General features: G+C 41.4%; 1 protein-coding gene across 1 annotated transcript in view; it reads right to left on the bottom strand.

Annotated features, from left to right (window-relative positions):
• Positions 1–17,319, bottom strand: part of EPYC (epiphycan) — a 71,996-nt gene that overhangs the window by 18,274 nt on the left and 36,403 nt on the right. The window contains exon 3 of the mRNA XM_077470919.1: positions 3,010–3,175. Coding sequence (XP_077327045.1) covers positions 3,010–3,175 — 166 coding nt within the window. The remainder of the gene's footprint in view (positions 1–3,009; positions 3,176–17,319) is intronic.

Raw genomic sequence — 17,319 nt, 5'->3', positions numbered from 1 at the left:
ACATGCACATTGGGCTGGTGTGATTTTTTGGCATATGTGTGCAATTAATATTCTGCAAAATCGTGTTCAGACTTCCAACGTATGGAAAGTACACTCCATGTGGCTCATCAATATTTTTTTTTTAAAACAGTGGCCATTCACTGCCATCAAGGATCTGCCCACTGATATGTGTTGCTGAAAAGGGTTCTTAACTGCATATTGTACAACATGGTGGGCACTGTGGTGTGGGGTCCTCTATTGTTTCAGGCCTGAAAGGATTGTAGCCAGAGCAAGCCAGCAACTTTCCAGCACCCACAGATGCAGCTGGAAGAAATGGATAGGTCTTGGAGCAATGTGTTTCATTAGAGAAAAAAATATTGCACCTTTCGACCTTCATTTCAACTCTGCTGATTTCTAAACTTATTAGTCCTGCCAAACTTTACTTTGCACCCCTTTTCACCACTTCTCATTATTTCTGCCCCTCTCTTTCATTAACCTTGCCTCATTTTTGAACCACTCTGGCCTCTGCATGCTTGCTTTTCAACCTTGTACATTACCCCACTACTGCATTCTTTCTACCCCTCATTGTCACGTTAAAAATAACATTATGTTCACATTTTTGCACCAGTATATTGCACCATCTTCTCTGTATTTCACTCCTCCTCTGTCTTGCCTTCATTTGCACTCAAGTTCTAACACCTGTGCTGCATGAATAACAATCTTCTATATCTACTGCCCATTCATTACATTATGTCATAGTGGTGGGGCACATATTAAATAACCTGTACTATAAGGTTCTCATAGTGTGTGGGTAAGGGAAGTTTTGGCATCTCAGGAGTCCTGGGCCCCAGAAAGTCATCTGAACCATTCTAATGATAATTTGCCCATGATTGCCACAGTTACAAAGATATGAGCATATAAACCCCAGCTTTTTTAATTGATGCCTTACGCTCATTTGTATTGTGTGATAACTTAAAACGCAGAATAGATGCTACTGACTGAGTGAACGTATTTACTATGGCAATGTGAAAACTAGACATGTGCGCCGTTAATAAATTAATTTTGTTTCGTTCCGTTTCGTATTAGCCGCTAATTCGTATTTCGTAATTCGTGTCAGAAATTCAATTTGGATTTGTACGAAATACGAATTTTTGTTAGGTTTGTTAACTTTTTGTGACAATTACGAATGTTCATTATGATGAATTTAAAAAGCAAAGAATACCTTTCTCAATATGGCAGTCATTGACTCATTGTGCTCATTATGAGGGGCTCCTACCATCCCTGTGCTGTACTAACTTCTTCCTGGGGCTGTACCCCTGCTGTGCTCATTATGAGGGGCTCCCACCATCTCTGTGCTGTGCTCATTATGAGGGGCTCCCACCATCCCTGTGCTGTGCTCATAATGAGGGGCTCCCACCATCCCTGTGCTGTGCTCATTATGAGGGGCTCCCACTATCTCTGTGCTGTGCTCATTATGAGGGGCCCCACCATCCCTGTGCTGTGCTGACTTCCTTTCTGGGGCTGTACCCCTACTGTGCTCATTATGAGGGGCTCCCACCACCCCTGTGATGTGCTCATTATGAGGGGCTCCCGCCATCCCTGTGCTGTGCTCATTATGAGGGGCTCCCACTATCCCTGTGCTGTGCTCATTATGAGGGGCTCCCACAATCTCTGTGCTGTGCTCATTATGAGGGGCCCCACCATCCCTGTGCTGTGCTGACTTCCTCCTGGGGCTGTACCCCTACTGTGCTCATTATGAGGGGCTCCCACCATCCCTGTGCTGTGCTGACTTCCCCCTGGGGCTGTACCCCTGCTGTGCTCATTATGAGGGGCTCCCACCACCCCTGTGCTGTGCTGACTTCCTCCTGGGGATGTACCACTGCTGTGCTCATTATGAGGGGCTCCCACCATCCCTGTGCTTATTATAAGGGGCTCCCACCATCCCTGTGCTGTGCTCATTGTGAGGGGGTTCCCACCATCCCTGTGCTGTGCTCATTATGAGGGGCTCCCACCATCCCTGTGCTGTGCTTATTATGAGGGGCTCCCACCATCCCTGTGCTGTGCTGATTATGAGGGGCTCCCACCATCCCTGTGCTAACTTCCTGGGTTTTTAACTTCATCATAATGAATAATCATAATTATTATGACAATAAAAAAAAAATATTAACGAACATTCTTATTTTGTCCGATTCTGCATCTCCCATTGACTACCAGTACCAGTCTCCCACTCCCATATTAAAAAAGGTAATTTTTCCAATTCTCACTCAGCAGCAGAAGAAAACCTCTGATTGGTCAACAAAACACCAGTCGCATTTCCGCTGTAACGGAATTTGGATCCGAAATTCATCAACGAAATCTCATATTTCGTATGCAATTCCCAAGCATAGAAATTCGTATTTTGGATGCTTCTGAATGTACGAATTTTCGCAAATTCGTATGAATTTTCGATTCTTACGAAACGCACATGTCTAGTGAAAACTGAGTCATAATGCTGAAGGGTTGATCCAGCCATAAATACACCAGTACACATGTCTGATATACCAGGCTGGTAACTTCAGGGGTTGCATTTTTGACATGCTGGTGACATTGCGATTTGTATCTATAGTTTTAGAACCAATGCAAAAAGGTGATCTTAGCTCAGTCACTCAAATTCAGCAATGGTAACTAGTGCAGAATCTAGAAACAGGAAAAAGTCCCACATGCCTATATCCTTATGCTATGCAAATTTAATGCCAATTTTTCTCCTTACTGATGTTCTTTTCAAAATACCTATAACATATTTCTTCAACACTTTACATTTGCAGTTGTAGGTATAAATGATAATTGGTTGCTAAATAAAAATTAGATAAGAACAAGGTGAAATCAGAATAAATATAACAACATCATTTTAAAATAATATACATTTTGACAAATGAAATGAAACCTAGACAGGATGGAATGCATGCCTTAAGTTGCAGATTCTGCTAAATCGCAATGTTAAATTTAATCAGACTACTTTTGCTGCTGTAACTGAACACTAGTTGCACAAACCTCCACTTGCTTCTGGAGTTTGGACTCCAGGAGACAAGGGTCCCTGTGGTGAAGATCCATCAATTAATTTTGGTGTGGATTCTTCTCCTTCTTCAATTTCTTCTTGAGCTGGCTCAGGAGAAAGAATCGGTCTATTCACAACAGGCAATACTGTTCCAATTTCTATCTGGAGGGGAGAAAGCACAAATTAATTAATCAGTAAAAAAAAAAAAGGAACTATAAACCCTTCTAATGCAGCGGAATAGTGTGTAAAAAAACCACAGTTCAACACCAGGTGTCACTATACGACACATTTGTTTTTACGTTCTTGCATAAACTTTTATGTTACAAAAAAGAGATCATTTAGCAGCAGTAGCATATTTTAAGATTTAGAGACTTGCTGCAGTCAGTGGGGATCAAGTAAAAATGAATAAGAAAACACGTTTCAAAGTTTGAATAAGAGCATTGTATACTGTAGTATATGCACTTCTATTAACTTTGCACATTGACATACAATTTTCATTCTGATTGTGGAATGCTTCTATAAGGTGATTGTTAATTAGCTGCTGTTATTTAGTCTCTATCTGCTCACGTTTATACAATTACATTTATGTACATGCAACTGTAAAATAATAGATATAACCTAATGCGGTCACAGTTCCTGACAGCTTTAGTGCACAAATGTCTGACTTCTTTCCTTTATACATTTCTATTTATCAAGACATTCTCTGGACAATTAATTTCTCACTTGTGGGCAATTGTCCTCTGGTAATCAGGTCTATACTATATACACTTCTATTACCTTTGCACATTGACATACAATTTTCATTCTGATTGTGGAATGCTTCTATAAAGTGATTGTTAATTAGCTGCTGTTATTTAGTCTCTATCTACTTATGTTTATACAATTACATTTATGTACATGCAACTGTAAAATACCGTAATAGATATAACCTAATGCGGTCACAATTCCTGACAGCTTCAGTGCACAAATGTCTGACTTCTTCCCTTTATACATTTCTATTTATCAAGACATTCTCTGAACAATTAATTTGTCACTTGTGGGCAATTGTCCTCTGGTAATCAGGTCTATACTAAATTATTATCTCTAGAAATGCACACTATTGCCAAAAGTATTAGACGTCTGCCTTTACATGCACATGAACTTTACTGGTATCCATGTCTTTATAGACCTTGCTTTGTGCACTGTTCCAACTCATTTGTTGGATGACGGATTATGGTGTGGGGTTGTTTTTCAGGGGTTGGGCTTGGCCCCTTAGTTCCAGTGAAGGAAACTCTTAAGGCTTCACCATACCAAGACATTTTGGACAATTTCATGCTCCCAACTTTGTGGGAACAGTTTGCGGATGGCCCCTTCCTGTTCCAACATGACTGCGCACCATTGCACAAAGCAAGGTTCGTAAAGACATGGATGAGCGAGTTTGCAGTGGAGGATCTTGACTGGCCTGCAGTCCTGACTTCAACCCGATAGAACACCTTTGGGATTAATTAGAGCAGAGACTGCGAGCCAGGCCTTCTCGTCCAACATCATTGCCTGACCTCACAAATGCGCTTCTGAAATGCGCTTCTGAAAGAATGGTCAAACATTCCCATAGACACACTCCTAAACCTTGTGGACAGCCTTCCTGGAAGAGTTGAAGCTGTTATAGATGCAAAAGGAGGGCCAACTCAATATTGAACCCTATGGCCTAAGATTGGGATGTCATTAAACTTCATGCAAAGGCAGGTGTCCCGATTCTTTTGACATGTAGTGTACATGAATCTGGTCACATTAATAGTGAGTATGGCTAGTATATGGCCAGCTGTTGAGGTTACTGCAGAATGAGATTTCCATATAATACATAATGCTATTGAATATTAGTATACATTTGCACTATGTAATACTCAAACTTTCAGGAGTAACTAATCCTTTGCTTCAAATTCTACAATTTTAAAGTGGACATGCAATATTTATGTAATCATGAAAAGGGGGGAATTGGGGAATTTGGGACTTTGAATGAAGCCATGGCCGGTAATGGTCATGTGCCTCCATCCCTAGCATTAAAGCGGAGGTCCACCCTAAAGTGGATCTTCCGCTCATTGGAACCCTCCCCCCCTCCGGCGCCACAATTGGCACCTTTCAGGGGGGAGGGGGGTGCAGGTACCCACTTCCGGCGTAGATTCTGCAGAAGGTACGCCCCTTTCCGCAGAATCTACGCCCCTTTCCGAAGGTCCCCCGCTGCCTGCTGGAAAACACACGGATCCCAGAGACAGCGGGGACCATCCTTATTGCGCAACGCGACTCACGCATGCACAGTAGGGAACCGGGAAATTAAGCCGAAAGGCTCCACTTCCTGATTCCCATACCCAAGATGGCGGCGGCAGCACCCGAGAGACGATCGAGAGATCGGCTTCGGGTGCCGACATCGCGGGCGCGCTGGGCGGGTAAGTGTCATTATTTTAAAAGTCAGCAGCTGCAGTATTTGTAGCTGCTGGCTTTTAAAAAAAAAAACGGCGGACTCCCGGCGGACTCCCGCTTTAAGAGAAAAAGGAGCAAAAATGCAGCAGGAAAAGCAGCTGAAGCTCATGGTAACAAAATGAATAGAATGATGGATACTAAAGTATTTAATAATCCATAGATACATGTTTACATACATTAAATTTCATATTTCACATAGAAATGCACACTTCCATAGTGCCAATTTTGAAACAATAATATCCGGTAATAACATATATATCACATAAACATTAATCACATGATAAGATTAAGGAATCCACCAACATTCATTATTGGATATACGCATATTGCAAGATAACATCTGCACGGTCTATGGTCTTCCTGATCCCTGTCAAGATAAAAATTGTATATATGAGCACATATGTTAATGGGGGGGTAATTGAAGTACATCTGGTAGCCCGAGGACTGGTTTCGCTCCCTCCCCTCAAGCACCAGGTATTTATTAGACCCTCACGATCCACCCCTTCCCCTTTCCCTCCCTCTGCATTCGGGTATCTTGTTGGTGACCTTTCATTTATGGTCTTCCACCTCCACTCCTGCTTGGTCACAACAATATCTGTTTTCATTTATGAACTAACCATCTTAACTACCCTGTCCACACTCACTTTTAATTATTAATTCACTCACATAGTCCCAATATTGGTTCACTTGATTGACTCACTCATCACTGATGATGTTTACACCAGGAGTGCTCTGTGTGCCCAGATCCGCCTGGGGCATTGTCTGTGATGATCATGATCATGTCTCTTCTCAGCTGCAGATATTGATGCCCTTGGGTGGTTCATGGTCCCTGACATTGCGCCATTAAGTGCACATATACCTGTAAGTGATCTTGTTTAAAATGGGGGGAGGGGGGTTCTATCTATCCTCCCCTATATTGATACAAGCTAGTTTACTTAGTTAATTTACTCTCTCATTGCAGATACATCAAATGTCTGCTCCTGAAGAGTGGATTAAAGCTGCATAAACGCGTTGAGCACCCATATATTGTGTACTTCCGTTACACATCCATTAGGATATGTGCTTATTTATATCATTTTTATTGTGACAGGGATCAGAAAGACCATAGACCATGCAGATGTTATCTTGCAATATGTGTATATCCAACCTTTTTGAGTCACTGATCCAGAAAAGTATGCAGATAAGGAAATTCAGACTAAATGCAAAATCCCTGATTGGATTTTGTTTCAGGTCAATGTCTTGATTGATCAATGTCTGAAGTCTGCATTAACAGACAGCCACCGAACTAGTATTTTCATGAATGTAATGGCTACCTTCATGCTCTCCAGCAAATGTTTGTTTAAACGCATAAAAAAAAAACAGGGATTAATGGATAGACACAGAAGCATAAGGTAATAAGAAAAACAAAGGCAATAAGAAAAACAAAGGAATGTGATAGGTAAGGGATTATAAAGACTGAACATAGGCATGTGCACGGGGTGTGCTGGGGTGTGGCTGGGCACACCCTAATGCTCAAGTACACCCCAGGGCTTTTTTGCTGGCAGGATCTCCATTCTGGCACCTCTACTGATGGACAATGAGAAGGCTGCGACTATGCGAGTGGGACTGTTTTTTATTTGGCTGTATAACTCCTGTGAGTGCAGACACTGAACGCGGAGTCAGCAGGCAAGTGGCCGCATTTTCCGATGCTACTTCTATAGTTCTGGCTACTGCATCCCTGACGGCTGAATATCAGGCCACCGCCTGCTGTCAGGGATGCTATAGCCACAACTATAGAGGTAGCATCGAGGCTGGATTAACCCCACTGGTTTTAAACAAGACCTGGCGGCTGCCACCATGGGGCTTCCAGTCCACCACAGGCCTTTGTCTGAGAAAAGTATTTGCAACAACCTGAGGTGAGGAGGATGTGCCGGGACTCAGGAAATATCACTGGTAAGAGGGGAGTTGGGGGCATAGACTTTAGCAGTATGTGTGTGTGTGTATATATTCTCAGAATTTTTTTATTTGCTATATTGAACAGCTAGTAAGAAGTGTGTATCACTGTTCACATGTTCAGAGATGTTCTCCTCATCACATGAATATAAGCCAACGTGCTCTTTGGTTCCCAGTCACTATGCAGTGTTCTGTACCTGAAGTCCAGGATATGTCATGTGTAACCTACCCATAGTACAGCCGTGTTAACTTAATGGCATCCTATTTTAGTAATAGCCTTACAAGGGCCTAATTAGAGGGTATAAGTACATATCCTGTGTAAATATCATCACATCTCCTGCAGGAATAAATATTGACCCCCCTGTCTTGAGGATTAGTAAGTCATTCTCTGGTAAATGTGGCTGCTAATTACACATTCATACTTTCTTGGGTTGAATTACTCAGTCGGCAGATGCTGCCAAGCACAACTGTACATTAAATAGGATTAGAATATTAACCTGAACTTATATATTTATTTTTACAAATATATATTTCTAAATACATATATACAGACGCATGTGTGTTTGAGCTGTGGTTTAAGGTGCACACCCTAATGCAATAGGCTGTGCATGCCTATGAGACGAAGATTTGAAGCTGCCATGGGTTTGAGGTGAATCCTGCAGGGTTAAGATGCGCAGGCTCTGGGAATTTATGTGCAGATTTACTAGGGAGAATTTTTTTGTAACCATGATGCACTGCATGGCCTTTGAACAATTGCCAGAATAGTTAGAAGCAGTGGCGGTTGGTGCTCCATTTTTGGGGGGAGCAGCAAGTAAACCCCCTGACCCCCCCCGTTAGTTGGGTCAGTTAATCAATCAAACCCCCCCCAACCCCATCACTTGATTGCTCGCCAAACACACCCCCTCCCCCTGTCGCTCTCCATTCACCCTCTGTGCCCTGAGCCCACCCTTTTCTAAGCCAATTAGAGCCTCATTGATATCTATGTGTCCGGCACCCTGCATGAAGATTAGGGCCGGGCGCATGGAGTAGGGGGTGGCGCTCCTGCGCCCCTAATGGAGCTGGTTAGAATGTTTGATAAGAAACCTTTTGTATAACTTACCTCACTACAAAATGGGAGAAAGGGGAGGGGGCGAGATTCACAGTCATAGTGTAAGTGTATAGGAAACTATGGTAGAGAAAGCTTTAAAACATTATAATTATTGGGGTTTTCTTTGTCTTTAATTTAATTTTGTGATTGATTTGAGATCAGGGCTATTGCCCTGTCCATGAAAAACTTTTTTTTGTTTTACTGTTGCAAGGTTTTGCATTGTTTTTGAGGGTTTGGTATTTTGGAGTTTTTGTTTCTTTTTGTGATATTTTGTTTATTATTTTATGTTTATAGGGCTTTTTTTAGGTTACAGTTGTTTTTGTTGTAATGTATTTTTATTTTATGTGGATAGGGCCTTTTTAAGTTTGGGGTGCTCAAAGCATTCACCTGTTACTGAACATCTGTTTTTAGAGTTGCCTTTTCTTCGCAAACATATCACTAGAAATTTTGAAAGAAAACAAAGTGCAAGAACATTGTATACCTAAACCACTTCACATTATATATACATCAACTTTATTGCACCTCCTATCCTCATATATAAAATAAAAGTTTGCCGCTTAGGCCTAATATCCCTGATTAAACTGTCCAGTTTTACACTGCTGTATCCTCTGTAGTATCTTAGTTCTTGTAGTAAAGCTCAGCTTTGGGCTGAGCTTTTCTCTTTAAAATTGTCATGTTGTTGACCGACTCTACATTGCTGTATCATCTGTGATAAAATCTGTGAAAAAATCATTTCCTAATGATTTTTGTTGGATGCTTATTACAAATTGGACTGGTATGCATCAGTGAGAACAGGGACAGTCTCAGTGAACTACTGCTAATTTTTTGTTATGTGGCAGTCAAAGTGGGCCTTTTATCATTTGTTGAAAAAGCATGTGTTGCTAATAAAGCTGCCTTATTTTTTTTTCACACTTAAAAGATTCAGAATGTTGTTATTGTATGTACTGTAAGCTAAACTAAACATAAAAGAAAAAAGTAAATTTCCTAGCCAAATATGTGCTGCCGGTGTATGCTGATGTTAAGACCGTTTCCAAAAAGCTGCTTGAAAAGACCCTCTCCCCGCAATATGGTGTTTTTTTTACAGTAGTTTGCCTATTAGCCCTGAACATCGCCAGAATCTAACAACAGGATTTGCTCCCTCCTTCCCCTCCAGACTTCAGTGGAATTTGCTATGTTTAGATACACAAATTACAAACAGGATTCCATGCACTCTTGGTGATTCAAAATCAGGCATATTTGTCCATTCCCAAAGAAAGACTCAAGCCCCATTCAGATGATCAAAAATTCTGCCAGCAAAAGTCAGATGTGAGCTTTTGGTCAGAAATTCAGGTGGCTTTTGGTCAGACTTTTGGTGGCAGAATTCCAGCCAGCAAAAGGTTGAGAGCAGGTTCTCTATTTTTGGGTCGGAAAAAGTTCTGATCGGAAATTCCAATCGTCTGTACAAATTCCGATGTGCAAAATTCCTATGCATTGCTCAGAAACAATTTGATGCATGCTCGGAAGCACTGAACTTCATTTTCTCGGCTTGTCATAGTGTTGTACATCACCGCGTTCTTGACGATTGAAAAGTTCAGAGAACTCTTGTGTAATCGTGTGTATGCAAGCCAAGCTTGAGCAGAATTCCATCAGAAAAACCATCAAAGTTTTTGATGACGGAAAATCCGCTCGTGTGTACGGGGCATAAGGATATCATAAACCAAAATGCCTTATCAACAGCATATTTAAAGTGTATTTCCAGGGATTATCCATATTTATCCACATACCTTCCTCTCCCCATCCTTTTACCTTGTTCTTATAGGGAAAAACAGCTTTTATTACTCCTTTTGACATTATTATCAGGCTTGTAAAATTCATGAAGGGCAGCTGCTGAAAGTTTAGTTCCTACTGATTTAGGCATACCCCCAGAACTATATCTCTCAATCCTTGTGGGCAAGGTCTTGGGAGTCAATGTAGCATTGTTTCGCTGGGAAAGCAATTGGAGTTGGACAGGAAAGCAAGGGGGTGGGGATTTCAATAGTCCAGTAGGAAGGAATAACAACACTGATTGTTATTTCAGTTTAGTGTTCCCTTCAGTGGCTGGGTCTTCTGTAGAAGCTAAAGGCTTTTGGGTTCCAGCTCACCTGGCTGCAGATCACATGTCCAGCAACCTCTGCCTCATCAGGTGCAGTCTCTCAGAGCTACAGAAAGAGGGAAACAGGCAAATGTATATTTCTTTGTGCATTTCCATGAGTCCATAGGTTGTGGGAATCAAGGGGATTGTGAGAATTTAAGGGATTGTGGGAAAAGGAGTTAAAGGAGACTGAAACTACACTTGAGCTTGGCGAGTCAATGTACCTCAACTGCTAAAGCTATATGTTTTTTAAATACTGGCACTTGCACTGGAGTCTTCTTTGGAAGGACAAGCCAAGTTCATAGTCACTGACTTTTGATGCCATATTGATATTGCATTAATTTTCAATATGTTTTTTTAACTATGTCATTTCAGTCATATATTTTAAGTGGCTTTAATATGCCAGTGAGAACTGTCCTATGCCATGCCTGCTCTCCATTTGGCCCCTGGTGGGGTCCTATCTGACTCCGCCACCGTCTTGAGTCCGCATACCTGGAGCCATGTTCAAGCTTAGTGGTGAGTATGGGGACCCATAACCCCTCCTACCCTGTGCCTTTATAACTAATACTGTGCTATATTGCCAAACATATATTTTTTTCATCTTAGGTACATTGTTACACACATCCACCCCTGAAGAGTAAGCTGGATCTCGTGAAACTAGTCGGGTAGTAAGATTCCCATGTACTATGATTACTAATATTCCTTGTTTATGTACCTTTTTTAATTGGTAACTGTTGGTGTTATTTATGCATGTAAACAATTGTAGTTGAATAAACCATATACTATATTTACTACTGTTATGTTTACTAGCGGAAACGGTACCCACTTAATTTAAGTCCCAGGGCGAATCCTTTGTTTTTACTGTCCTAGAGTTTGTACCTATAAATCTTTATATAGCAATGACTGGACTTTCTCTGGATTCACTTTTGTTAGGAAACAGCCAGTCTGGAACACTGTGTTTCCTTGTTAGCCCCTGCCAACGTTCTGCTTTAGCCATCTTTTATAACATAATACTGACTTCCTTGATGAACAATACATAGTATTTCAGCACAGTGCTTTTTATCCATTCTGCAAATGGCTCCAATTCTCTTTTACAAGATGTATTAGTCATTCAGCATCAGTATTCTCTTATGTTTCACACAGGCTTTCTCTATAAAGAAATATTACCTTACAAAACCAAATATTAGAATTATTCTATCATGAATGGCACTTGTGATATTATCCCTCTGGCTTTTAGCATTCTTAGTGTCAAAAGCTGCAGTCTTTACCCACTAGGTGGCAGACTGGCTAACCAGAAGTTATATCAACTGGCCATGGAGGAAACACAGAGACCTGCTAGGAGTCTGCAAGAAACAGATACCCATTGTCACTGGAGGTCAAGCCCATCATGTCTGCATGAACAGTGAAGGTGAAAGCACTTAGAAGGGTCTAGTAGCAGGAAGCCAGCTTGTCCTCACCAGAGCTCCTAAAGGTGAAGATAGGTTTTGCTGCTATCGGTTCCAAGGTTGTGGCCCTCTAACTCACCCGAGCAGACAACTACTGGGAACTGAGTGCAGGTAAGCATGAAGAGTCATTACATCACTGTGAGATTGAGATCACAAGTCAGTAGGTAACATGGAAACATACAGATGAGAAAACAGACTAGGAGTGCACAAGTGCTTATTTTGGATGCATTCATTAAGTTAATATTTTGATTCTTCGTATTCATTGTGTTGGTCCTGTTTTTTTCAGGATTCCTTACGTTTCTTTGGAATTTGTTTCCTATATTCACTATACATTGGATTTGATAAGTTTTCAAAATTCTTTATTGTATGTTTAGATGAATGCAAATTAATTGTGAATAATAGCTGGTTGTTAAGGAGCAGGCGACCGCTGTGTCCCTAACAACCTCATCAAGTGCTGGTTAAAAAAAACAAAACCGTGTGGGTGTTGCCCACCAATGCATATCAGGCCATACAAATCTCCGAAAATTACATTTTCATCTGACAAATGAATCAAAACTAAACAAATTGCACATGTCTAGTGCTCATAACAAACCACTGAATTTAACTGGCGCTGGCCAAGAACCTACAAGACTGAACTCCGCAGTAAAAATAATTTTTACTATATACTAGGAAGATTAAAAACAGAACTGCTCTTTGTTTACAGACCTAATTTTACTATAAAAGCAAAAAAACTGAACTGTACACAGTAGCTACATGTTAGGCAAGCACATCAAAACAAATACCCTCCAATGTGTTTTCTTGCTCCATAACCAACTTTGAGAACAAGTCTGTGACCTATTAATTGCGTGTGTGCCATTCAGGCTCAGTAGTGAAATGGTATCTAATCAGTGCTTCTGCAGCTGCTGCTAGAGTGCTGACAGCGGATGGAATCCGTCCTGGTTCCTATGAGGCTTCAAAGATCAATGGGGTGGACCCTAAAAGGTGTTGTGAAATGGTGAGTAGAGTGGCAACCTCAGCCTGGACTTCAACCAGGCCACACCCTCCAAAGCATTTCACTCCGCTCCCCAGAGCTTAGCCATGGGGATAGGGAACTCATGTGGAGAGAATTTAAGCATCATTGGCGGTCACTCATTGGATGTGAAGCGGTAGCAGATGTGCAGTATGTGATTAACCACTTCAGCCCAGGAAGATTTAGCTGCTGAATGACCAGGCCATTTTTTGAGATTTGGCACTGTGTCGATTTAACTGACTAATGTGTGGTCATGCAGTGCTGCACCCAAACAAAATTGATGTCCTTTTTTCCCCACAAAAAGAGCTTTCTTTTGGTGGTATTTGATCATCTTTGCGTTTTTGTTTTTTTGCGCTATAGACAAAAAAAGAGCGACAATTTTGAAAAAAGCACAATATTTAGTACTTTTTCTATAATAAATATCAAAATAATATAACAAAATAGAGGGGATAAATTTATTTACTAGTAATGGTGGCAATCTGCGATTTTTATGGGGACTTTGACATTATGGCGGACACATTGGACACTTTTGACACATTTTTGAGACCATTGGCATTTATGCAGTGATCAGTGCTATAAAAAAGCACTGATTACTGTAAAAATGTCACTGGCAGGGAAGGGGTTAACACTAGGGAGCGATCAAGGGGTTAACTGTGTTCTCTCTCTGTTTCTAACTGAAGGGGGGATGGGACTGTCTAGGGGAGATAACAGATCGCTGTTCATACTTTGTATGTACAGACGATCAATCTCTTCTCCCCTCAAGTATGGGTGACCCCGCCCCCTCTGATGTAACAGAAACCTGCGTTACATCAGAGGGGGCCGGGGTCACCCATACGTCATTGGGAAAGCCCAGCTTTCCTCACTAGCGTCAGAGGGGACGGGGTCAGGTGATGGGTGGCCCCGCCCTCCGCATATAACAAACGTCAGGCCGCTGGGATCCCCACAGTGTCTCGTCCGTGGAGACAGAAGATGGATGGATGCACTGCGCTGGATGAGATCAGCCATTGCTGGACCCCGGAGAGATGATCATCCGTCGCTGGATAGCAAGAGTGGATTACCACCGCTGGAATCTTTTTTTTTTTTTTTTTATAGGAATTTTTCAAAAGTGTGTTTGTCTTATTTAACTATTTTTTACACTTTCTTTGTGAAATGGTAGGGGTACTTTTGTACCCCCTTACCATTTCATACAGGGAGGGCGGGATCTGGGGGTCCCCTTGTTAAAGGGGGCTTCCAGATTCTGATAAGCCCCCCGCTCGCAGGCCCTTGTCCCCATCAACATGGGAACATGGTGCTTAGAGGGGTCACAGACCCCCAAAGCATCCTCCCAATGTTGAGGGCATGTGGCCTGGTACAGTTCAGGAGGGGGGGCGCTCTCTCGTCCCCCCTCTTTTCCTGCGGCCTGCCAGGTTACGTGCTCAGATAAAGGGTCTGGTATGGATTTTTAGGGGGACCCCACGTCAATTTTTTTTATTTGATGTGGGGTTCCCCTTAATATCCAGACCTTAAGGGCCTGGTAATTGAATTTGGCGGAACCCCGCGCTTTTTTTTTTTTATCAATGACTTTCAATGAGTGTTCTCTGTATTACGGGAGCAGACAATTCATTATAAATAAGTGATTTTAAATGATTTTCTTCTGCAGAAATGACACTTTGTGCAGGGACAGTTCTAAGCACTGGAAACATGCGCCCCTTCATACCCCCTAGGTATGAAATTTAAAGGAATATTACACTTTTATTGTTTCACTTTAATCGTTATTAAAGTGAAACAATAAAAGTGTAATAAAGTGCTACTGAAAAAAGGCAATTTTTAAAACTTTTTTTTGCATTGATACATGTCCCCTGGGGCAGGACCCAGGTCCCCAAACATATTTAGGACAGTAACTTGCATATTGGCCTTTAAAATTAGCACTTTAGATTTTGAAAGTTCGAGTCCCATATACTTTAATAGGGTTCTAAAGTTCACATGAAGTTTAGGTCTGTTCGCAGGTTCTGGTGCGAACCGAACCGGGGGGTGTCATCATTAGTCATGAAATATGGAGTGCAGCTTTGTATACTTTGCTCTCATGAAATGTAATGTACTCGTCCCACCCTCTTGTCTGCTTTTTTTGTGCTTTACAGTGAACATAATTGCCCTGTGGTCGTTGTTTCCTAATTTATCCCTAACTTCCACACACGCTATCAGCTCTGGTTTGTATTTGATTAGTTTAGAGTTTAGAGTTGTTTCTAGTTGGGGCATCCACCAACTTGCACATAAAATTGTCCCTCAAGATATCTAAGAAATGCCAAGCATTAGAAGAGCAAGCAGTTCTGTCTGCCCAGTCAATATCTGGATAATTAAAGTCCACCATGGTGATTACATTTTCCTGCCTCCCTGCCATTTCTAACTGTGAAAGGAGATTGGTCTCCACTTCATCCCTCAGGGTAGGGGGCCTGTAGCATACCCCCACTACTAATTTCCCAATCGTTTATTTTCTCTGAAGTTACAGCCACAAGGATTTCACCCCTTCCATTGCCCCTTAGTAATGTCAACCCTTGTGTTCACCACCAAATCACTCTTGATGTACGCATTCACCCCTCCCCCTCTTCTATCTACCCTGTCCCTTTGACACAGGGTGTGCCCCTGGTCGCAAACCAGTCATATGTACCGTCAAACCGGGTCTGTGTTACTCCTACAAAGTCAAAATCCTCCTCATACATCAGTAGTTCCAGTTCCTCTATTTTGTTCACCAGACTTCTATTAGTGAACATGCCTTTTAGCTTTGTATGGCAACATATTGTTTTATCCCTGCTTGTGATTTTGTGATTCACATTTTTTGTGTCATTTGTACATCATATGAACTTTAATAAACCCATTGGTTTGTTTTGACCTGCACCATCCGGAGCTTTTTGTTTTTTCTTTTTCCTATACATCATTCCTATGAGTTTTTTTTTATAAAATTCATTTCTGGATATACTCTGTCCCAAATATCTGCTTCCTTGGAGTCTGGAGATGACTAGGTGTGGACCCCCACTAGGAGTGCCTGTTTTGTTCGAGCTCCAAGACGGTGAAATGAGGATTCCCTACCAGGATCCACCCTACAGAGCCTGACTGGGACCCATTGAAATTACAAGCCTTACCGACCCACTGTCGTATGACAGGTGGGTCCAACACCATTGGTAAGAGTACCCATCTTTTACTAGTGAAAGATTGATTGCAGACACAGATTTAGTCAGTTGTTTGTTGTTGCTGGTTTCATCCCTTCATACAGTCCCTCTACCTGTTTGGGATCATCTTGTGGGAATATTTCCATCCATATTTCCATACTTGGCACTTTAAGAGGACTGTTTACAGTGGAAAGAACTAATGGAAGTCCATTTCTTTAATATAAATTAGATGAAGTTATAGTTTCACTGAATTGTACACATTTTTAGGGATTATACATCCCCTAAGTATTCACTTCATTAATTTTCCTTTTTCAGCTATATTGGCACTTTATTTGTACACTATACTTGTACACATAAATCTTTTGCACATTTCCTAGCGCTACACTAATTATTTTATATTCTTTTATGGGATAGACAGAATAACCTGACATTGGAGAGGGACTGATCTTAAAAAGCTATCTCCCAGAATGAGACCCAGTGGCTGTATCGTTTACATACGATGCAGCCCCAGGGTCTAAATATCGAATTAGACCTTAACTGCTTTTTAAGCAATGATTAGCCTATAGAAGCATTGCCCTTGGCTATGTAATATGGTACAAGGTGTCATATACTGTATTTGGATCTGGTTTCCTGGTGTACCAAATTTTTCCCAAAGAATCGCTTTTTCTGCCAATACTCTAGTTATTATTGATTTATTTTTAAAGATCTGAATCTGTATAGTCAATTTTCAATTGACTATATTAAAAGGCTTAAACCATCAGTCATATTCCGCATTTTTTATTTTACAGTAGTTTTAGCAATGGAACTAAGTTTGTAATATTGCCAAATAGCCATTGAGACTTTATAAGAGTTGTATAGTATGCTACTATGCTTATTAATTCGGGAGTACATGCATCTGTTTGCAATATATTGTATGTAAGCCGATGACTGGCGCTGAGACTGTTAAGCTTGCAGACTCCTCCCGTTATACTAATCAAAGAGCAGCATATAAAGTTCATCTCCATAGTGACCAAGTACGCTTCCTGAAGACATGTTCACACGAAACCTATGTCGAGCCGGTACTTTGGTCACATGATTACATCATATCTGGTCCCTGTGGTTGTCTCCCTGTCGTAGGTGGAACGCA

Source organism: Lithobates pipiens, unplaced genomic scaffold (genome assembly GCF_037356315.1).
Source record: "Lithobates pipiens isolate NorthernLeopardFrog02 unplaced genomic scaffold, aLitPip1_a1.2 Scaffold_8, whole genome shotgun sequence".
NCBI lineage: Eukaryota > Metazoa > Chordata > Amphibia > Anura > Ranidae > Lithobates > Lithobates pipiens.
This window is presented reverse-complemented; position numbering and strand designations above follow the sequence as displayed.